A 22,994-nucleotide genomic window follows, 5' to 3' on the forward strand; every position below is an offset into this window, starting at 1 on the left:
CCCCCCCCCCCCCCCCCCCCCCCCCCCCCCCCCCCCCTCTGAAAAAAACTGAAATAGCTTTGATGATAACTTGCTGCAATTATGTTTATGGGTATTTCTAATTTGTAATTGACCTTTCCTCCGAAATTGCCCAGACGAACGGCTCGAAAATGGAAAGACGTTTGTCAAGTAAAATGAATATATAGCATATAGGGACACCTATGTGCAGTTATTGTGAACTATATTCAACGTACATTCAACTATTCAAACTATCACTTTTAAAGTTAGTTCGAGATTATGACAATTGTCCATTTTCTAAAATTCATAAGTTTGTATTAAAAAATAGACTCAATTTACATGTGTCAATGAAATTGCATTTGGTTATAAAACATTAAAAAAATCAAGGCTTAGTCTCTGTACTGTTATCTTACACACACACAAATGTAGACAGGTAGGTCAAATTATTGTTTTGCTTAAACAGTACGCTTAAGTTATAGTACAGTACGTCATATATTGTAATCCGGTCGTGTTCTTTCTTGGTATATGGAGAGGAGTGAAACAGTTAACTGCTTTTTAGATCAATTATTAACTTTCATTCTGGTACGTCCACTAGCGTTGTTGACACTTCTTTTACACTCAACCCAGGTGATGTAAATGGGTACCTGGCAGGAATTAATTCCTTGAAATGCTAGAGCGCTGTGATGGCAGCTAGGCTAAAACCGGGGTAATAATAAAATTCGCCTCGGAATAGAATTTCTAGATAGATGGTGCTATAGAAATGCCTATTAGTATTATTATTATTATTGACTGAACGTAGGCCTACGTATGAAAATGATAAATTCGCGGAAAAGGGGGTGAATTTTTTGGGATGATCGCGGTTTGAAAACAAGAAGAAAAAGAACGTACATAGGCCTACATGTACATCATGTATATTATGTTTTGTTTTTAAGGGCAACAAAATCACGATTTGAATTTGTAAGGTTTGAATTACACATCGGAGAGTGGATTCCACTACTTTTTAGCAGAATTCTACCACAAAAGCGAAATCATCCTCAAATAACCCCTCAAAGTCTTTAATAATTTGACAATGTGTGTTTTGCGTGACTGCTAAAGCATGTGTATGCTACTATTCTTATCAACTAGGTGACCTACGCCCTTAAGTCATAAATGACAGCAATGATGATTAATGCCCAAAAAGGGCACTAATATAGCACATCGACACGGTTTTGATCCTGGGGCCTCACAGTTACGAGATCATTGCTTTGTCACTGAACCATGACTGTACGCAGCGGGGGCTATAGGGAAGGGGGCAGTTTCCATAAATAAAATAAAAAACATAAAATGCAATAAATTTTCAATAATTTATTGCATTTTACCCCGGTCCCTAACATAAACAAATCCTCTGGACGGCCATGCATTATGGCTCAAGGCATGGGAACACATAGGATTGTTTTATGTTGGGAACCAAAGTAAAATGCAATAAATTATTGAAAATGTTTTGCATTTTCTTTTCTTTTTTTTTTATTTATGGAAACTGCCCCCTACCCTAGCCCCCGCTGCGTACAGTCATGGTTCAGTGACAAAGCAATGGCATCGCAACTGTGAGGCCCCAGGATCAAAACCGTGTCGATGTGCTGTATTAGTGCCCTTTTGAGGGGCATTAATCCTCATTACTGTCATTTATGACTTAAGGGCGTAGGTTTCCAAGTTGATAATAAAATAGTAGCATACACATGCTTTAGCAGTCACGCAAAACACACATTGTCAAATTATTATTCAATAAAGTTTGAGAGTGTATACTATTATCTAGATCTATTATTTTCAAATTATTTTTTAAAATAATTCCATAAATTGGGATAAAACAAAAATATTGTACAATATCTTGCAAATTAAAGATTCAAGAATATAACCTTGGAAAAGTATATAAGTAGGTTAATACTCTTGCTATCAATTATGGGGATTTTAGAAAATACAATATCTTGCAAATTAAAGAAGCAAACGAATTCCTTTACGAATATATAATAATGGGTCAATTTATATAACGCAACTGTTATTACTACACTCTACTGCGCTTAACACAACGTATCATAGTATTACCCTGGCTGTAACTGACCTGCCATGATAAGGCGCTACAGAATGTCAAGGAATTACATTCCTGCCATATGCAGGCACCCACTTTACATCACCTGTGGCAAATGTAGATTAATGTCTTGCCAAAGGACATTGGAGCCGCGGCGGGACTCGAACCGCGGACCTTGTGGACGATAGTCCCGTGACGTATCCACTCGACCACGACACCTCTACTTGGTACATTTAATATTTCAATTTGTTTTTAGTTGCACATATTATATTTAAAAACTGAGCGATATGATTTTAGCTCAACGAAATTAAAACGAAGTATGAAAAGTCAGATTAACTTTAAATTAACAAAGACTTTCACGAAATCAATGAGGGAAACCATTGTATTTATCTAGAATCATGTTCGGATAATAGGTAATATAAACAAGGCTATGGATATCACCCAAAGTTATTTTCTTGAAAGTCATGGTGTTAGACCGGTCAAATCAACTCTAATTCATGCGGAATATTTCTATGAGCAACTGCTCAATAACTACTACTTCTATACAGACTTTCTGGGCCCCGTCTCATAATCGCACATCCTATAGTCAATCACAAGTTTGCAGTCCCCTATAACCTATCATTATGTACATAGTTGATTGATATCAATCGCAAATAAGTTTCGATTAGAGAAACTGGCTTATATTCTACTTAATTCGACTCGACCTCAGATCTTAAATCCCTTAGATCGCGTTTAACAAAAGGGAAAGTTAGACCTAACACTAATTTCGGAATCCCTAATTTTTTTAACCCAATTAAGAACTAAAGGGCAGCGTCAGGTTAACATTTTATTAGAATACAGGCCTAATAGTACAAGCTTACGTCATATTATGTCGATTAGGGGTTTGGTTTGATTCGATGGGAAGCCATTTCGGCATAATAATCCTTGGTTGCATCTACGCATTTAATCATGTCAGGGGTCATTTCATCACGTGGTACCGGAGGTCTGGGAGCTTTGAAACATGTGCTGTGAAGGGCCATCTCATGTTGCTGCCCATTCAGAGTCCCGTCTTTCTTCTTGAGGGGGAAAAGAGAGCGCCACTCTCCGCAGCAGTCGGGAGATTCGTCCCATTCCAGGAGACTGGGGTCAAAGGGCATGCCTGATACCTCGCACAGCTTCGGTAGCAGCTCGGCAGGGTGCATGGCCAACTCGTCCGCGTCGATAATCACCGGGTTGGGATCGATGTTCTCGCGGACGTGTTTCCACAGGTCGAATTGACACTTGTACATGTATCCAGGCATCATGAACGGGACGTCGGTGGTCATGTCGAACGTAGCGTCCTCGATAGGTTTTCCCGCCTCCATTCCCATGATCTTTAGCTGGATCATGAGCAACCGGCGCCATGATGGAAACATGCATTCGGGTTTGCGGATGAGGAAGACATGTTTGAAGTTAGACTCCTTGCTGGGTAACATGTCATAGAAGCCCGTGACAGAGTATGCCATGTCCTTGATGATGTGAGACTTACCGGCTGGTAAAGAATCTAGTTGGTCCCGAACACCGTCTCGTCTGAAATAAAACCAATTCCGTAAGAATGTAACTACTTCCAATAGAACTATGCCTGAGAAGAAGAAAAAAAACAAAGACAAGTTGAACCTTGTACTTAAAACATTATATGGTTGCCTTCAACTTACTGGTTAAAGGTGACTTCTTGGTTTCCTTTTTCCTCTGCGAGAAGTAGGCCTACTATTAATATCATGTCTTCAGTGAAAAAACTTTAAAAGGATCGTACTTCAATGCTAACAGGCTTTCTATCGGCAAGTCCAGTATTGCAGGTAGTTCATATTTTGTACCCTATCGGAAAAGTATTGATAAGTTGAGGCCTTTTCTATTGTTATTTATTCATTGATATAATATATACGAGTTCTGCGATCTTCAAAATGGTCTAAGGGCCTAGGGATGCCCTTGTATCAAAATCATACGTCATTGCCTGCAAAAGACTGTTAAACTTGATAATTGAAGAAGAAAAAATGCACTCACAAAATGAGGGACAAATCGATTTCGCCAGGAGAGTACGCGTTCTCCATTTTAGTTCCTTTTACTGCGGACGCCATGCCGCCAGCGAAAGCTTCCGGGTTGAAATCTTTGATATAGCGAGGCAGAGAGACGCCCATCTTCTTGCAGGTGATATCGGTAAAGAATGCGAGGCAGTATGGCTCGAACCAAGCCTGTAGGAGAGAGAGAGAGAGAGAGAAGACAAAAATAAGAGAGATCGGGGGAAGGAGAGATAGAGAGAGGGAGAGAGAAAGAAGGAACTTATGAGAATGAGAAGAGGATCCAATGATTGATAATGAATAATGATGGTGGTGGTGGTGGTGGTGGTGGTGGTAGTGGTAGAAGATGTAATGATTGTAATTATGTAATGATTGTAATTATATGTGATGATGAGGAGGATGATGACTATAGTACGATACGAGGAAATGAGGAGGAAGAAGAGGATTGCGATGATGGTTGTAATGACGGTGATGATTGTAATGATGACGAACATGATGGTGGTAATGATATGATGTGGAAGATGAATAGGATGAAAATGTTCGTAATGAGTATGGTGGTGTTGGTGATGGAGATGGTGCTAGTGATGATGGTGGTTATGATGATGACTAGTACGATATGAGGAAATGAGGATGAAGAAGAGGATTGTGATGATTATGATGGTGGTGGTAATGATTTGAGGAGGCGGAGGATGAATAGGAGGAAATTTTTCATAATGAGTATGGTGGTGGTGGTGATGGAGATGGTGCTAGTGATGATGGTAATTATGATGATGATGACGAATGTGATAGGGGTGGTGATGATGATGATGGTGATTGTGATTGCGACGACGGTCATGATGGTCATGGTGATGATGATGGGACAATGGTGATGATGATGATGGTGAATTGTTGATGTTGGTGGTGTTGCTGATGATAAAGGAGGCAAATGCCTCGTTGACACTTGCCCGCATTTTGGTCCCGCACTGCCCCGCTCTGTGGCGTGCCAATGCGTGCCAATTAGTGGCACGCAGGGTCACGTCTACTTTACGAATAGTTTACGCAATGTGTAACCACCTGGACACGCATTCGTAGACTATGCGCATGGCATGCGAAAACTGCGCGGGAAGTATGCGCAGCAAATACGCAAATTGTGCGCAAATTAGTCGTTAACTAGTCGTGAACATGAGTGCCACCCCGTGCCACTAGGCCATCGGACACGCAACGGCGCTCACTGGCACGACTATAGGCAGCGCATAGGCGCATAGTTCATGAAATGTTCCGAACGTTGCCAAACAAAATTGTCGTGCTAAAATTTTGAACATTTTGAAAATTCTGTCAGGCACGCATTTCACGCACGGCCCGCATCCGCCCGCATCCTCCCGCAAGCTACCACGAATACTTCCCGCATTGGCACGCAAGAGTATGTGTCTATGCGCAAACTATGCGCAAACCAAAATGCGGGCAAGTGTCACCGGGGCATAAAGGAACAATTGTTTCACTCATGTTTACCTGTGTATTTGGCTGGAAACCGAGGCATTTCAGAACACATGTTGAGATTGAGCGAGGTACAGCCCAGATGATTACACGGAATGGCTTCTCGTCGGTCATCTTCGAACTAAAAAAAAACGGAACATTATTAGACCACTGACCATTATCCGACTTCTCTGCCGACCTTGGACATTAATGTAGCACGTTTGGATGTAGAAAGTTTGTGGATTCATAAAATCAGTTCCGTAAAAAGCGATCGAAAAAGCCTAATTTGTTCAGTGAATTACACACTTTTATCGCCACAATCTGGCTAAAAACACTCCATTCCGAACTGTCAGTCAAAATGTTGACACACATCGTTTATTACTTAGTGTAACAGATGGATCGTTACTGTTACAATAATGATTGCATGGATGTGTACATCACTGAAATCATATAATATTATCATAACAATTAATATACGATGCGATAATGATTCTCCTTCAGCCTGAAAAGATAAAGCCCGGGAACCAGCCTGGGAATTTTGTTGCGTTCTGCGCGGGACGCAATATTTACTCACTGCTTCTGTAAATTGACGTCGTCATGCATTTCAAAGGCCCATTTTCTCCCTGCCTGAACAAAGTCCAAAATGAATTCCTTTGATATATGAGGAAATGAACTCCCGACCCGGCCCATATGCAACGTACGATTTCACACAATGCAGCAAATGAAAATGTATATGGGATATATAGCGCGAGTATACGTTGATATACCTACCGTTGCTTTATATACTCCTTACACGAACATTATTAGCAGCAAAGGATAGACATTACATTAATACTGTATTGTTTACAAGTTGAACCACATTTCATCATATTCTTATGATTATTTAAAATTGTAATGATTCGCACAAGTATATAATGATTTAATTAGCAAACAAAACAGTGCAATAAACCTTATAGAGTGCAAGAAACCTCAGGATCATGAAGGCGGAGGCAGAGTAATAGTCGGCAGAACGCGAACGGAAGAACGTGGAAGCGAGAGAGTATATACAACAAGCAACGACAACCTACTATAATATGTACTTTCTCTGGCAAAAGCTAAAAGACCCATACCTCGTCTCATCATCTCACTTCAACCATATCTCAAAATAGTATTATTTTGCAGAAAAGAACTCTGTAACTGTAAGAAATGAATGTAAGGTAGACTTACTCCTTTTGCCTGTAGTGCTGGCTACGTATATGGCCAAGTTTCTAACTTCGAACTCCTTATAATACACGCTACATGTAACACAACGAGCTCGTATCGACCTGCAACTTGCAACTACTAGTAGTCAGTGGAGGTAACCTTCACCCCGCTGGGCCGCTACACCACTCCCCCATGCCCCGCCCATCCTCCCCTCTCTCTCTCTCTCTCTCTCTCTCTCTCTACCTCTCATTTGGACGGTTTTGTCCAAATGGCAGCATGTAGGAGACGAAACTTTCAGTGTGTTCCCTGATTCATACTCAGTATCTATTTTGTATTATTGATTTCATCCATTTCTTTGTTAGGGACGAGCTACCTCAAATCATCGTTGAACTGTATTTCTTTGGAGCAGTTCAAGGTGGCTTTTGAAACAATGTAGTTCCCTTTTCAGGAACTGTACCGCAAAGAGCTGTATAACAACTCTATATGCGTTACCCTCATCTAGATGCTGAATCAGGCATGAGTGAGTAATGAGTATCACCATAGAAGTAGAAGTAGAAGTTCCCCCTCTCTCTCTCTCTCTCTCTCCCTCTCTCTATCTCTCTCTCTCTCTCTCTCTCTCCCTCTTCCCCTCTCTCGCGCGCTCTCTCTCTCTCTTTCTCTCTCTCTCTCTTTCCCTCTCTCTCTCTCCCTCCGCCCTCTTCCCCCCTCTCTCACTCTCTCTCTCTCTCTCTCCCTCTCTCTCATCATGTTTACACATCTCTCTCTTTCTCGTATAAAATGGTAAAACTACGATCTTCATAACTGTATTTCCTCACAAGTAATAGGTACAGTTTTACTGCAATATGGTCTTATAAACTGTAGCTATATCGTGCATGAAAGAATCAATATAAAGAATCGACTTTTTTTTAGGAATACTCCATGTCCATATTGTACATTAGGCAGCATACAGCATGTACATTTCAATGAAAAATAGAATTTCTCTTATTCATTGGCGCTGTTCGGGATGCATAGGCAGAATATGCTACGATCTTAATAAAATATGGTTCGGAATTATGTTGTTTAAAAGATGCATTTCACAATTTTTTGGGTCTTTTGTTATAATATCATGAGGGAAAGACCACGTCCACGAATAATTACGCAGGTAATTTATTATTGGTATGGAACATTAATTCTTTAAAGCAAGAAATGTACTAGTTATGTATGTAGGCTACACTTCACATTAAGAAATTAGGACACAGTTCCCAATTACATAACGCTCAATAATTCTATTTTGATAATGGTGTCACATTAGAGAGAAAATGGGGTTTCTATGCTCATGAGATTTTGAAAATTTGGGAAATACAATTATTCCTAGTCGTTTCCTGTTTTCTAAAGACCATAATCAACCATCATTCGAGGTTAATTTTGTTGATCATGTTTTTGGTCTAATAAGAATGTTTGATAAAAGGCTGTTCAATTGAACATTTTCGCAATGTAATCAAATTTAATACATACATCTTTGTTAAGTACCACGCTACAAATCATTCCATTCACCTGCTATGAATAATTTTATTTCAATACTAGTCAGCCTGAATGCGAATTGCACACATTAATATGGGTAGGATAAACATGATTGCTTGCCATACACTCATAACTAATGTTCAACACGATATCAATACAAATCGCATTCCGACTATTGAAATACAATTTTTCGTGACGGGTGCATGAAATCATTTGTAACAAGGCATTTGTACATTAAATGTTGTTACTTTACGAAAATTGTCTATTATATATAGTCATTTTAACCAAACCTGTATTTGAGTTATTGATCAAGTTGCATGAAAACTTGTGTTTCCTTCTTTTTTTTAGACACCCTAATCATAGAGAAATTTGCGGTAAGCAAATGACATCAAAATGCAAATCTTTACAAATATTGATGTCACAATACACTCAGCATATTTTAGAAGAATAATTTCTAAAATGACGGGGTTGCTTCATGAATAGCCTTTGTTCACAAGCCCTTTGAAACGTTCAGACTAAGCCTCCACGATCGAGGCTTCACCTGCGTATTGTGAAAACGCAAAATCATTGTACCTGAAAATAGGGTGAGCGTCTGATCCGGGTTTCTGAAGATAGATTGGGGGGGGGGGGGGGTGAGGTGCTTCGTCTAAGAAAATACCATTTTCAAAATGATGTATGTGAATTTTCTGCCTAGGCCTTTACCTATATATATATTATATATATATATATATATATATATATATATATATATATATATATATATATATATAATTATATTCGATCACCTGTTATATATATCATTGTATCTCAGTTAATAGTCAGAAGGCAAACTGCATGTACTAGTTGTTGCTAGGTTGGACAAACAAACCTCGTGCCTTTCCATATAATAACAGGACAACAGGTAATGCATTAATTTATTTCTCAAGTCTTGAAATACAATTATTTGTACCAGAAGTCTTAGGCCAAATAACAAAAATGAAATGTTTCTCGTCCCCGCCCGCCTCCTTTTTGGCCGCCGTCTCCATTTTTTTTTAGTTTTTACTATTTACTATTCAGAAGAAAAAAAGCGACACACACACACCAAAAAAAAAGCCTGTGTTATTCAATTTGTTTAAAAATCTTTTAAAGTGATACAAATCATTTTTCTTTTGGTCATACATTGCATCAGTATACTAACATAGCACATTATCTGTGAATAGATAGGCTTGGCCCGCTATAATTAGCATGGAAGCCATCTTGGGAAAAAATGCAAAAAAAAAAGAAGCAAAATAGTCAATAATAATGCCCTGCCTCCTCTTTTTTTAAGTCCAAACGAGAAACACGTTTTTTTTTTTTTTTTTTGGCCTTTAAAACCCGATTAAAATAGGGAAGTAATGATTTTTTAAAGGTATCTTCAGTAAAACACAAATCGGCAATACTACGACGTATCCAGCAGGGTCCTCTCCAGTTTGCTATGTACAACAAATGTCATAAACTTTCAATTTCTGAGTTATTGATGACGTAATAGATTTCTTTCATAAATGGGTTGTATACAAAAAATATCTGCAAAAATTATATTTAGGGTGCATGCATTACTGAATAATTTCTTGGGGAATATATATATATATACATTTTTGTATTCTTTTAACTACAGAGGAAATGGGAGGAGACCTCGCAAGATACGTCACAGTGTTGTCAATTTGTGTTTGATTGATCCCACCATAAATATCATTAACTTATATATTTATCCGTTTTCCCTAAAACTTTCACTGACCTGTTCCTCTCATTTTTTTGCTTCTATTACGACCAACTTAATATCAGGGTGGACTTTCCCTTTAATAAAGTATATGTTTACATTACGAAAGTGGTATAATGCGCTGCATGGAGCACAGTACTCCCGGTTGCCTCCCAGCAGTTAAGGTGTGTTATATCTACTTTTCCCCTTCGTTTCCAAAGATAAAAAAATCTATAAATAAACGCTGCATATGCATCCACACCCTCCCTCCCCCCCCCCCCCCCACCCCCCCCCCCCCCCCCCCCCCCCCCCCCCACTCTCCCTTTTCTTTGTATTTTTTCCCCTTTTCATTCTATTTCCTCTGGTTCCATCTTTTTACGTTTTCATTTTGTCTTTTTCCTTTTCTCCCTTTCCTCTGGGCATTTAGTAGTTGACTCTATCTTAATAGTTGGTGTCAGAGACGAGTTTCGCTAAACTCTTTCGTAGAACTATTAGTTTGGAATGATGTACATTCTTCGCAGTAGATGGCGGTATACATTTTTACCACAGAGATCCTATATATTTAAAACTAGGATCTCTGATTTTGACCTCCAAAAATGGATTCATCTAACCAACCCTACTCTTGTTAAAGGTAAAGACCAGTATTGGAAACGCCCCAATTTCAAAAAATGAAATGGAAGCTCTCATTACCAATCATGTGAAAGAATATGTTTTGACTAATACATGATGATAAAATATTTGCCGGGAAACCGCCTACTAATTCATATATTTGGTAAATTTGTTTCTCTCATGGTCTGTGAGAGATATAAGGTAGTCCCATATACATCTTTCTGTGTATAGTGCTTGTAACTTTACGAAGAATGGGCCAAATTTCTTATCATTTTGAAGATTCCAGAACCTTGCAGATGCTAGATGCCTTTTCTGATCGATTCCACAACGTTTCTTTCACAATGCAATCGCATGACCATAACTGGTCTTTACCTTTAACTTCATATTAGTATCCGGCATTTGAAATGAAAATCGGTCATCACAAAGCCCTATAGCTATTCCCTAACACGGAGGAAATATTGCCTTCTTTAATTACCAATCTCTTTCATAATTATTGATAACTTCTACTGTCAATAAAAATTTTTGGTCATAATTGAAAAATAGAATGTCCCTATTGCCATAAATAGTAGCTACCAAAAGACTTGATATATCTATTCCTTCCGATACTATCATAAACGTAACTTTCTCTTCCACCCTGCTCCTCTGTCCCTTCTCTTCCCATGCTCTTTTTCATCTGTATTTCTTCCTAACCTCATTTTTATGCATCGCATCATATCGAAAGGATGTCACTTCAAGCTTTATGACCAATTTTCTGTATATTCCATGTCATTTTCATACATCATAAGTAATAAGATTGTAAATTTAAATAATTACCGGTATGTTGATGTATATGGAATTAATGAACATGAAAATGAACAATTCAAATCAAATAAGTATTACTGTGAGAAATAAAATATCCATTGAAGGTTTTTGAACTGGAGGGGTGGATGGAAGAAAAATAAATGATGTATCCAATGTACTGTAAAACAAAATGTTTTGCGACATGGCAAAATACAAAGAATCTAGTGTTATAAATTCATTTATTTCACGGCATAAAACTTCCACTTATCATAACCACTTACAAAAGTTTCATGCACATACATTCACGTTTCTGAGAACTTGGGGGAAAGAAAGCCATAGCGACATCAGTATATCAGATTCCGATAACACGTACATAATACTATTTGGTGAGTGAAAAAATAACTAAATGCATTTGACACGGCACATGAAATGAGGTACACATAAAACAAAAGAGTAACGGTCTTCATTTAATTTGACATGAATTTTATTCATTAAACTTCCAGGAATACACGTGTGAGATATCTAGAAAAAGATGTGAAATATCAACACCTGGGTGGAGAGTGGCAAATGTTGATAACTGTCTTGCCAAAGGACATTAGTAGGACGATGTGATGTCGTAGAGGGATTACCATTACAAATGATTTACACAGAGTCACACAGTCACAAATTTTAATAATAAATCTAGGACAAATTGATCATTTTTCACCCTAACACTTTCTTGGTCGACACATGGTTGTGTTCAGTTTTGTGCCAATTCAATTATGGAGAAATGAAGGAGTGCGACTGTATTGATAAAATTTATATATCTCTTATCTTATGGGAAAAAATCTATTCCAAAACATCTATCAGTTCATTAAAATATTATCGACTGAATAGGAATGCTTATAACTCAACGTAACATATAAATAACAAAACACATACATGTACATTATTTTTTGTTACTATTTTGGACTAAATAAGCATTGACATATCTTTCACATATGAAATGATAAGATAAGTGTAGCTTTCTGCTTGAAGATAAATTCCCTTGAATGTTGGGCAATTTGGGCATACATAAGATCCCTCGGTCCTGTTTCATTAAAAACTTGTTATCAATAATGAGTTATAATAATTATTATAAGCTACTGAAATCCTGACATTTGATTGGCTGAAGGTAAATTTGTCAATGAAATTTAGCATGTGTTATTGATAACAAGTTTTATGAAACGGGGCCCTTCACTCACTGACAGTTAGACGCACAAGGTTCATTGAGCAAACAATTCTTACAAAATGGTAGCTTATTGATCCTTTTTTGTACATCATCCAGATATTGATATCATCATGACTATACAGCTATTCCTGTTTTAGGTGAAATGCAAGTTGCTCCATGATATTTACAATCAGAGAATGAGAGAAGTGGTGAAGTGAAATGTGACTGAAAAAAAATACAACAGATATCAAATTATTGAGATTTGAAAATCACAAACCAATTAAAGTGATTTCCTTTCCGAGCTGCTCTCTAAACAATATTCAGTTTCCATTGTGCTTAGATGAAGAGTTTTTTTTCTCCAAACCTATGCCACAACATTTCAATAAAAACATTCATGTCGGTTATCTTGTATTCAGCAAATATACTCCTTCGGCAAAAATACAGAACTAAGACATTCAAAATGTTCTTACCAAACGTATGGATAGTTGCTATAAAAAAGGAACAGTAATTGCTGATTAGTATGGGGATCTTCAAAAACTTTTCATTTGTCATCAGATTTGTTTAATCATACATTATCTTTTAACCATCTCTTTCTCTCTGCATATACATGTATATCAAATCAACTTGGTGAATTGGTGGACTTTGCTTTTTAAATTAGGGAATCTTATTCCCTCAGATTTGTTACCAACACACAGATCTCTTCCTATAGCCTGTGGTATGCATATTTAACAGTTTACGGCATGTCTACCATCATGAAAAAAACACTAACTTACAACAATGAAGAATATACAGATAAGGTGCAGTCACACTGTAGATAATCCAGGAAATTTGATTGTTTGTAAATTCTTGTAGTTTCTAAACTCTGCTGAAGTGCATTCACATTTAATGTCGCAGAATAAATATCCCATTACAAAAAATTAAGGGTTTTTCTATCCCTACCGCCCATGCCAAATATACATGAACCATGCATATTGATTAGTTATGGCCGTACCCAACTAGAAGTGGTCACAATCAGGTGACAAATTTCTGAAAGTTTGCATTCACATTTGAATCAACATCCTACACGCAATTTTCCTTGCGTTTCAGAGGAAATAGTCATGGAGAGTTTAGTGAGTATGTCTTCTGTAAATTAGGCAATCAGACTGGCACAAGGGGAATCAAATTTCACCCTTTTCAATGGAATTAAACTTCAGCAGTTTACTTAGTAAATTGTCATAAAAATTTGCTGTTGAACTGGCAAAAACTACAGGAATAAAATGATCCAAGAATCAAATTTCCAAAACTTTCTAACAGTGTGAACACACCTATTGCTTCAAAAAAGAACTCAATCATGAAGTATCCATGGATTCCACCCTGGTCTCGGTAACATCCAGCTTGAGGGGGGTGACGGTCTTCTTCAAGACTCCTGTAGTGCCTCTCTTGTAGGTGTAATCCCCTTGTCTGAAAAGTAACAGAAATAAAACTTGGTCATTTGGATGTGTCCCTGATTTGACATTCAAAGAAAAAGAATGAAAAGAATACCATGGCTTAACTTTCATCGATGAATGTTGTAATCATGACATTAATTGTTACTGCATGTATCCATTGTAGAGGTGTCGTGGGCGAGTGGATACAAGGTCATATGGTCCGCGGTTCGAATCCCGCTGCGGCACTAATGTCCTTTGGCAAGACATTGATCTACATTTGCCACACTCCACCCAGGTGAAGTAAATGGGGACCGGTAGCAAGGAATTCCTTGAATGCTGTGAGCACCGAAATTGGTAGCCTAGCAGAGCTGGGGTAATATTGGAGCGCTTTAAGCACCTTGCAGGGTGAATATGTGCGCTATATAAATATCCAATAATATTATTATTATTATATTGTTGAACGCTCTTTGTTTTACGGCGCATTACAGGGACCTCCCAAAGGTTATGGATGTTAGACGACACAAAAAATAAGTCTACATTCGTCGTGGTCGTTATCAATTTTGTCAATGGGAAATGGGGGGATTACCTGGAAGAAGCAATACATTAGGAGATGTTTCCCACTGCACCGATAGATGAGGCAATATATGTGTATATTTCATCGCACAGCTACGAGGGAATCAATTGGAAATGTGACCTACCTGACCCCCTTCTTGTTAGCCACATCGTAAGGTCGCAGGAAGTCCACCTTGCCCTTCTTGATAACACAGAGGTCAATGTTGGTGCCTGACCCCAGGTCGTTGAAGATACCTGCAGCTATACCATCACGAACAAGCTGTTTGGCTTCCTCTTCCTGTAAACATAAAGCAAACAGGGGTCACTACTACTCATTCAGGATGCCATTGCTATTGTGGCTGGATTTAGAATATCTGTGCAGCTAGACGTAAAAAACGGTTTTCTGGTAAAAAGTTATCCCTTTCAGCACCTTAAAGGTAAAGACCGGTAGTGATAAAATTGCGGTTCAAGGGTTTTGGTTGCAAAATATCCATTTAATATTGTTTAAATATTGCCTTCAGAGGTTTAGATGGCAATACATCTAACCTAAATTCACTAAAAAGCAGAAATATATGCCCAAATATTCAATATTTAAGTGCATTCGCGATTTCTATCAATTAGTAGGCGGTTTCCCGGCAAAATTTGTATCGTCATATATTAGTCAAAACATATTCTTTCACATGATTGGTAATAAGAGCTACCATTTCATTTTTTGAGAGGGGGGGGGGGGCGTTTCCAAAACTGGTATATACCTTTATCCTAGAGCAGCGAAGCTAAAACCAGGGTAATATTAGTACATCGTGGGCGCATTAAGCATCCTTAGGGATGGGCATGCATGCAATATAAATGTAGCTAATATTATTTTCATCATTGTTACTGGCTCTCCGTACTTACCTCCATATCTGGTCTGAATCTATCCTCAAAGACGGACATCGCAGCCAATGAACCCGACCCCATGGTGCAGAAGGGCAGCTTGTTGGTGGAGCCGTGGGGGTAGATACTGTAGAGATGGGGACCTGCAGAATCCACGCCTCCCAGCACCAGGGCTGCTCCTATATGTCCTTGGTACCTGGAGGTTCATAAGACAGCAGGAAAATACATCTGTTTTCATCAAGCTTTACCAATGCATTACAATGCACTTAAATATTATATGTGTCAATGGTACCTTCTTGTAATTACTCTTTTGCCGACCAGCATTATATGAAACATATTATTACAGTAAGTAATAAGTAGTCAGCATAAGTTTGGTCAAGTGTGTTATTTTACTAGTATAGTCACTATTAAAGGTGAACAAGTTTTTTCAGTCACTACAAAATGTGTTCACTTGATACGTAAGAAGAAAAACAAGCCTTCTCTAATCCCTCACTATCTCATTAATAATCTATGCTAGACCATGGACAGGATAGTAAAAGGCGTGCATTGACCACAAGTGCCAAGTTGAGTTGACAAACATTAATTTAGAGGTGAAAGGCGGGGTTGGGGTCACTTGTAACAGAAATTAGGTTATCCCTTTACCTGAACAAGAATTGTTTGAGCATGCGGTTTGCCGTGACCACACGTCCTTCCCGTCCTGTGGATAGGCGGTGAAGCTCAAGGTTAGACGAGATCATCTGCGTTGTCATCTCAGTATCTGCTGCAGTACCAGCACCACAACAACTATTGAAATACAAGGAGAGAGAGAGAGAGAGAGAGAGAGAGAGAGAGAGAGATGGTGGGTGAAAGAGAGAGAGAGAGAGAGAGGGGGGGGGAGAGGGGGAGACAGAAGGAGGGAGATAGAGGGGGGGGGGGGTGAACAAGAGAGAGAGAAAGGGGTCGAAAAAGAGAGAGAGAGGGGGAGAGTGAGAGAGAGGGGGGAGAGTGAGAAAGAGAAAGGGGGAGAGTGAGAGAGAGAGAGAGAGAGAGAGAGGGGGAGAGTGAAAAAGAGAGAGAGAGGGGGGGGGGGGGGGGAGTGAAAAAGAGAGAGACGGGGGTAAAATCAAAATCTTTAAATCACTCAATTAAAATTAAAACAATATAACAATTATATAATGCTGATGTCAAGTTCAAAATGCATCTACTTCCCCAAACTTTTAACAGGATCCTGATGCACACAGACTAAGAAACTTTTAATCAGAATCTCCAATCTAGAGCTCTGTGCAAAAAGTTAGTTTGGACCCCTCGTAACAGTGTCCCTCTAGGTGCTGTATCAATCGACTTTGACAATTATGCTGTCCCAAACATGTTGGTCTGGAGCTGTTCTAAACTATTCCATCCCTGGACCTTCACTCCTCTATTCTAGCCATTTCCCCTTTATCTTTCCTAAATTTTGAGGATAACAAATTACTGAGATATTACAGATGAACACCATTCAAACAACAAATCCCTGAAGTACTCTCCAGAAGCACATTTTAAAACCTACATCTTATACAATATTTCAAATCATATGGGGGAAACGAAGGATGTACAGCAATAGTTTGATTACCAAAAAATACAACTTTTTACAATAAGATATTGTTTATCAGGATAAAATGTCTACAGCACTGAAATGAATTTAGACAAAATATGTTCACATTTTACACAAAACATGGCACCTGTTATATCAAAGTGAATAAAGTGAGAATTGTTGGCTGGGCCTGATGACTTACTAAATATTTGGAGCTATGAAATGGATCTTGGTGCAATTTTTATCAGCAACAATTGTGCCCTCTGTTGCTCTTGTGTCGGCACCAAGGATGACTCCATCCTAAATGAAGAAAAAAGATCATTAAATGTTGGAGATTGAACAATCTGAGATAGGAAGACTAAAAGGAAGAATGACAAAATAGTAACTAATGATTCACACAAAATAATAAGAAATTTCAATTTCAATTTTTTCAATCTTATATAGGCCTACTTGTACTTATACTTTAATGAAACAGACCATTATTAATATTTAGTTGTGTATTTCTCATGGATATAAACCCAACAATACTTGGGCTCAGTTGCTTATATCAGCTTTTGTGTGTGTGTGTCTGTGCAGAATTAGGTAATTATTCATATTTCAATCCATGTACTTCATTATTAAAAAAAAACGAACAGGGATCTCAGACACAAAATCAAGGCAAACCGTATCATGGTGGTCTTAATGGATGGCAACAATATTTTGCAGCCAAACTAAAGTCTAAAAAGCAGTACAAAACAACATGTGATCAAGACAGTCAAATCATATGCAAAGTTAATTATCAGACACAATTTGAATTTTTTAGGAAAAATGTAGATGGTTGAATCCTCTTTTTCATTCAGGATGGATCTCTGAAATTATTATTATTATTTATTTATTTATTTATTTATTTATTTATTTATTTATTTTTTATTTTATTTTATTTTATTTTTATTTTTTTGGGGGGGGGGGGGGGGGGGGGTGTTATTAAAATATTTATTTAATTTTGTATAGATCTAGGCCTATCTTCATACCTTGTAGATAAGGCCAGCAATGGTTGTGCCTGTTTTCACAGCTGTCGGAGTCTTCATCCCTTTATTCGCCAGCATTGCATTTCTACATTAAAACAAAAATTAAATAAAAATACATTTCACATTTTCTCTCATGAACTTAGTACAGATATTAAAAAGGGGAACATCATGGGTACAATTTAGGCTTGGAAGTGTTTCAAATGGCTGCTCTTTGACACCGTATGATGCCGTGAGAGGAAAAGAAGAAGACAAGGATGATGATGAAGAAGGATGACGATGATGAAGAAGAAGAACAGTTGGGGCGCTGGTCTGAGAATAAGGATTGTCCTTAAAAACGAGGATCGTCTTTGTAAACGCGGACAGATGTGTACACAAACTTAAGGATCCTCTGCATTTTCTCAGACTTTTCATATTTCCGATCCATGTGTTGGTGAAAAACAGATTTTGCAATGATTTTCTTGATGCATTTTACATTGACTTTGTTCAGAGACTTTCACATTATGAGCAATAAATCCTCAGGAAGACGGACAACTCATAAAAGTAGACATTAAACTGGGGATATTTTCATACGCGGAATCCGTTTTTCGCATTGGCAGCGCATGGTTCGGGAACCCAAAACCCGTAGAGCGCCGATAAAAAAAAAATGTCCTCGAAAATGAAGACGATCCTTATTTCATAGAACGCAGTTAGTCAGCATTTAAGAGGATATCATTTATGCAGACGATCCTCATTCTCGGACCAGCGCGCAGATTCTATAGGTCTACTGAAGAAGTAAGAAAAAGAAGAAAGAAAGAAGAGAGAAGACGAAGAAGAAAAGAGAAGACGAAAAAGAAAAGGAAGAAGAGAAGAATAATAAGAAGAATAAACAACATGTACGACTATACTCTACAAAGAGGAATGTACTCAATGGAAGAAGAAGAAGAGAGAGGAAGAAAAACCAGGCTTGATCGTTGCTGGAAGGAACAGTGTCATATCTCTCAATACTCGAACTGATTTTTTCAATTTCTTTGCTCCTGGGACATTGTACATGGACGGTACATTGTCCAGTCAAGATGCAACCTCTTGCCCCTCTGCCTCCCTTGCATATAATGAGAATTATGAGTACAAGAAGATAGACCTGGAAGCTCGACTGCTGTCTCAGCATTCTTCCAGTATTTGCGGTAATGGTAAAGGTAAAGGTAACCTTTACATCAAAATTATACACACACATCAATTTGTGGGACTGAACTATTTAATTACATAGAATCAACATACATGGAAACAATCGTAGATATCTTCAAAATCTGGAATAAAACAAAGTTATAACATTATTATAATTATTTCTAAAAGGTATATAAAACTAAACATTTCGAATAATCTTGACAAATTAGCTTACCTTTTGACATTTTCGAAGACAAATCCACCGGTTGGTGGTTCAACAAGAAGTGGAGCTGCCATGATTGATGCTGTCTCATTGAATGTGCAATCATATGACGTAGATGGCGTGCTCGAGAAACAAAATTTTGTTGACCAATCAGCTGTTTCTATTTTTGATCGCGTTTCGAAAAGTTATTATTGTGTTTCCTGTGATGTGGTAATTGGTGCGAAAATTCCGACGATTACTGAGTATAATCTTCAAACCAAGCGTGGTTTAGGTAAGTATCTGTGTATTGTGTTGGTATATATCAAGACTGAAGAATAAATAATAATAGTTTGTTCATTGTACCCAAACTAAAAATGCGCCAAATGAAATGTGAAATGCAAATAATTGTCAGCTCAGTCCCATGAACTTATACGCGTGTAGGCTAGTATATTTCTTTACTTTCTTTACTTTAATACACGATGTTGTAGGTCGAAGCCTGTTCATCGATCCAGGATTCTTCCATGACAATAACTGTCTAACAGAACAGGCTTAAGAACTTAGTCACAGTTAGTGATGATATGCAAATTGAAATAGTCTAGAGTAAAGGAGCCGGTAATCGGCCAGCTCCAGTTTTCGGCCGATTGGTTGGATGCAAGGTAAAATCACTCTAAAATACATCGCATAATAGCATAACACATATCCCACACATACCATACCATGCCAGTGTCACTGAAGAACCACATTTGCAATGAAAAATATATCCTAAAATATCACATTTTAGCGATGTAATCGGTGGTCCCGCTACCCGAATCTGAAAAATCGAGTATTTTACGCGTGTCTGTAACTTACAGTGTAAGAAATATGGGTACCATAAAATGAGCTTTATTTCAAGTATTTTTCAGATTTAGAGCCCGATTTTGTGCTAGTCGCAAGCTCAAAAGTATCTCATCGCATGTATTAAATCAATGCAGCTGCACACCGCAACACACACACGATATCTCTGTCTAATTCAGATTCCAACTTCCGATCACCGCTGTGCCTGTCTTCGGCCAGGCGAGCACTCGGGAGCTCCTGCGTGGGATACCTGCTGTACATCAGCGCGGAAACGCACGGCATGCGCGAGCGCTTCCTATTGACTTTGTACATGCGGCCGTAAACTGAAACGCTCGGCCGATAACTGGCTCCAAAACAGTGAAAATTGAAATGAATATTGTCATGGCAATTCGTGATTTTTTTCTGGGATTCTTTTTTTGTTTAAATAATAATAATATTTGCTTCATGATTTGAACAAAAAATGATAATAAATAGGAAGTAAAGGGTCCTAAAAAAAGGATTTTGTCTTAAGTGGCCGAAAACGGGCTCCTTTACTCTAGACCTATGATTGATATCACCGAATCTTAGTTGGCTTTCAATTGCCTGCGCCTTCAATTTTCACTGTTTCGGAGACAGTTATCGGCATAGCGAGCGCGAGACAGTTTTCGGTCGCATGTACAAATTCAATAGGAAGTGCGTGCATGCGCCGTGCGTTTCCCCGCTGATCTATAGCACTAGCGGGCGGAGCAGGTATCCTACACCGGAGCTCGCTATGCCGAAAACTATCTCTGCGGTGATCGAAAATTGGATTATGATTCTGAATTAGACAGAGATATTGTGTGTGCGCTGTGGTGTCTGGCTGCATTGATTTAATCCATGCGATGAGATACTTTTGAGCTTGCGACTCACACAAAATCAGGCTCTAAATCTGAAAAATGCTTGAAATAAAGCTTATTTAATGGTACCCATATTCCTTACAGACATGCGTAAGATACTCGATCTTTCAGATTCGGGAAGCGGGACCGCCGATTACATCGCTAAAATGTGATATTTAAGGTTATATTTTTCATTGCAAATGTGGTTCTTCAGTGACTCTGGCATGTTATAGTATGTGTGGGATATGTGATATGCTATTAGATCTATGCAATGTATTTTAAAGGGATTTTACATGCATCCAACGGACCGGCCGAAAACTGTCAACAGTCGATTACAGTTAGGACACTGGTCCGAGAATGAGGATCGTCTGCATAAACGAGTCACAAAGAACTTTGCGCATTGAGCGCTGTATAATAAGTTTACACGCTCTCATTAACTTCAAATTTAAGTGCAAGAGGAACTAGTCTACTTTACTTAAGTTAAGCACACCTTAGCGCAATTTAAGTTCAGTGGCAAGTTCAATACAATACATAATATTACGTCACACCACAATGATTTTGACAAAGTCCTGCTTTAAACAGGTGATACACTTCACAAATAACTGACGCACACATGGCATTGCAAACACATAAAATAGAAAAATCAACGAACATCTCAGAATAAATTTCCAGTTTGTACCTTAAATACGACGAAAATGAGAATTGTTCAAACTTTAAAAATAGTTAAGTGAAGCTTAAACTTAAATGAAATACTTAGGCGAAAAAATCATAGCAAAAAGGGGGTTTGACGCAAATCTCAGTTCATATGATCTGTTTCATGCCCATGAAAATGTACATTTTGTACATGTTTTTTTTTTTATCCTTAGATTTTTTACAATAGATCCTGTCCGCTTTAATTTGTGTATTGCAGGATCAATCGTACTACAGTCAGTTCATCATGTTCGGACCAGGGCGGTCAACAAAGAGAGTACTGACCGAGCGCCAATCCAGTGAAAACCTGCCAACCCCTAAAAGACAAGTTTCACAGTGGACGACACCCACCAGGACTAAAGAGAACAGAAGACCATCTAACCAGGCCGGTGCAAGCCCTTCGGTCGGTCGACGTCCCTCACATCAGCATCATGTCAGCTCCAGTCCATTCCATCAATTCAAAACTCCTACAAGGTACCCCACATTTTACATTGTTCTACCCAGCCTGTTATATATACATATTTCGAAATTTCATACTTATTTTCCGTACATTATATTTGATCTGAATTCTCTAATTTTGTTTAATAATTTTTTTTCTTGTGTGAAATCTATTCTTATAATAATATACGCCTGTATAAAAAAGAAAAGAATATAAACTGTTTTTCTATGTAAAATGTGGAATAAATAAAACTTCAAACTTCAAACTTAAAGTTATGGATAGGATATGTAGAAATAGTCATTCAAATCAAGTTTTCTTTCCCTAAAGGCCAGAATATTGAATACATCAACAGGCAAAAGTTGAGGACTCCTGTACAGTAGGCCTATACATGTACATCATGTTATGGAATACAAACTTGTTTCAGTGAAACCTTGATAGAAATATCGCCCAAGGAAGACACACAAGTGGTCTTCATAGACATTTTTCCTTAACACTGTTTTCAATGAAAATCATGAACTCAAGGGAAATAAATAATTTGATCTTTATGAACAGAAGATCAACAAGGTATAGGTATAGGCCAGTTTTGGAAATGCCCCCCTCTCAAAAATTGAAATGGAAGCTCTTATTACCAATCATGTGAAAGAATATGTTTTGACCAATACGTGATGATACAAATTTTCCCGGGAATGCGCCTATTAATTGATATATTTGGTAAATTATTACATCTTATCTATCCAGTCGTGATCGTAACTTTACCAAGACTGGGCCAAATTTCTTATCATTTTGATGATTCCAGAACCTTGCAGTACACAACAATACTTATATATGCTAGATGATCAACCTTTTCTGATTGATTCCACAACGTTTTTTTCACAATGCAATCGCATGACCAGAACTGGTCTATACCTTTGAGGTCAGAGTTTGACCGTT

The 22,994-nt window shown here is 38.1% G+C and overlaps 3 protein-coding genes across 5 annotated transcripts in view; 1 reads left to right on the forward strand and 2 right to left on the reverse strand.

The window, feature by feature from the left end:
* Positions 1–2,925: 2,925 nt before the first annotated feature.
* On the reverse strand, positions 2,926–6,912 carry LOC100893243. Its single transcript, XM_030998227.1, has 4 exons — positions 6,751–6,912; positions 5,581–5,686; positions 4,079–4,266; positions 2,926–3,607 (listed from the first exon to the last, which is right to left on the reverse strand). The coding sequence occupies exons 2-4, from the start codon at positions 5,677–5,679 to the stop codon at positions 2,935–2,937; spliced, it is 960 nt and encodes a 319-aa protein (XP_030854087.1). The 5' UTR covers positions 5,680–5,686; positions 6,751–6,912; the 3' UTR covers positions 2,926–2,934.
* Positions 6,913–11,783: 4,871 nt separating this feature from the next.
* Positions 11,784–19,398, reverse strand: LOC588252 (proteasome subunit beta type-7). The gene is made up of 7 exons (XM_787945.5): positions 19,281–19,398; positions 17,909–17,990; positions 17,101–17,198; positions 15,992–16,132; positions 15,371–15,545; positions 14,623–14,774; positions 11,784–13,958 (listed from the first exon to the last, which is right to left on the reverse strand). The coding sequence occupies exons 1-7, from the start codon at positions 19,340–19,342 to the stop codon at positions 13,847–13,849; spliced, it is 822 nt and encodes a 273-aa protein (XP_793038.2). The 5' UTR covers positions 19,343–19,398; the 3' UTR covers positions 11,784–13,846.
* Positions 19,399–19,422: 24 nt separating this feature from the next.
* The window catches only part of LOC593633 (kinesin-like protein KIF14), a 49,379-nt gene continuing 45,807 nt past the window's right edge, over positions 19,423–22,994 (forward strand). For all 3 annotated transcript variants that reach the window (XM_011677832.2, XM_011677835.2, XM_011677833.2), the window contains exons 1-2: positions 19,423–19,539; positions 21,846–22,099. In XM_011677832.2, the coding sequence (XP_011676134.2) occupies positions 21,873–22,099 (227 nt within the window). In that variant the 5' untranslated portion in view covers positions 19,423–19,539; positions 21,846–21,872. The remainder of the gene's footprint in view (positions 19,540–21,845; positions 22,100–22,994) is intronic.

This window comes from Strongylocentrotus purpuratus, unplaced genomic scaffold, assembly GCF_000002235.5.
Source record: "Strongylocentrotus purpuratus isolate Spur 01 unplaced genomic scaffold, Spur_5.0 spur5_scaffold_4, whole genome shotgun sequence".
NCBI classification, from domain to species: Eukaryota; Metazoa; Echinodermata; class Echinoidea; order Camarodonta; family Strongylocentrotidae; genus Strongylocentrotus; species Strongylocentrotus purpuratus.

Bases quoted from the DNA above. Each gene is read 5' to 3' on its own strand.
- LOC100893243 (XM_030998227.1), bottom strand. From the start codon at position 5,679: ATGACCGACGAGAAGCCATTCCGTGTAATCATCTGGGCTGTACCTCGC. The intron at 4,267-5,580 runs GTAAACATGAGT...TCTCTCCTACAG, and splicing joins GTTTCCAGCCAAATACACAG to GCTTGGTTCGAGCCATACTG. The intron at 3,608-4,078 runs GTGAGTGCATTT...GTTTTATTTCAG, and splicing joins ATCGATTTGTCCCTCATTTT to ACGAGACGGTGTTCGGGACC.
- LOC588252 (XM_787945.5), bottom strand. From the start codon at position 19,342: ATGGCAGCTCCACTTCTTGTTGAACCACCAACCGGTGGATTTGTCTTC. The intron at 16,133-17,100 runs GTAAGTCATCAG...GTATTTCAATAG, and splicing joins TTCATAGCTCCAAATATTTA to TTGTTGTGGTGCTGGTACTG. The intron at 14,775-15,370 runs GTAAGTACGGAG...TTATGTTTACAG, and splicing joins GATTCAGACCAGATATGGAG to GAAGAGGAAGCCAAACAGCT.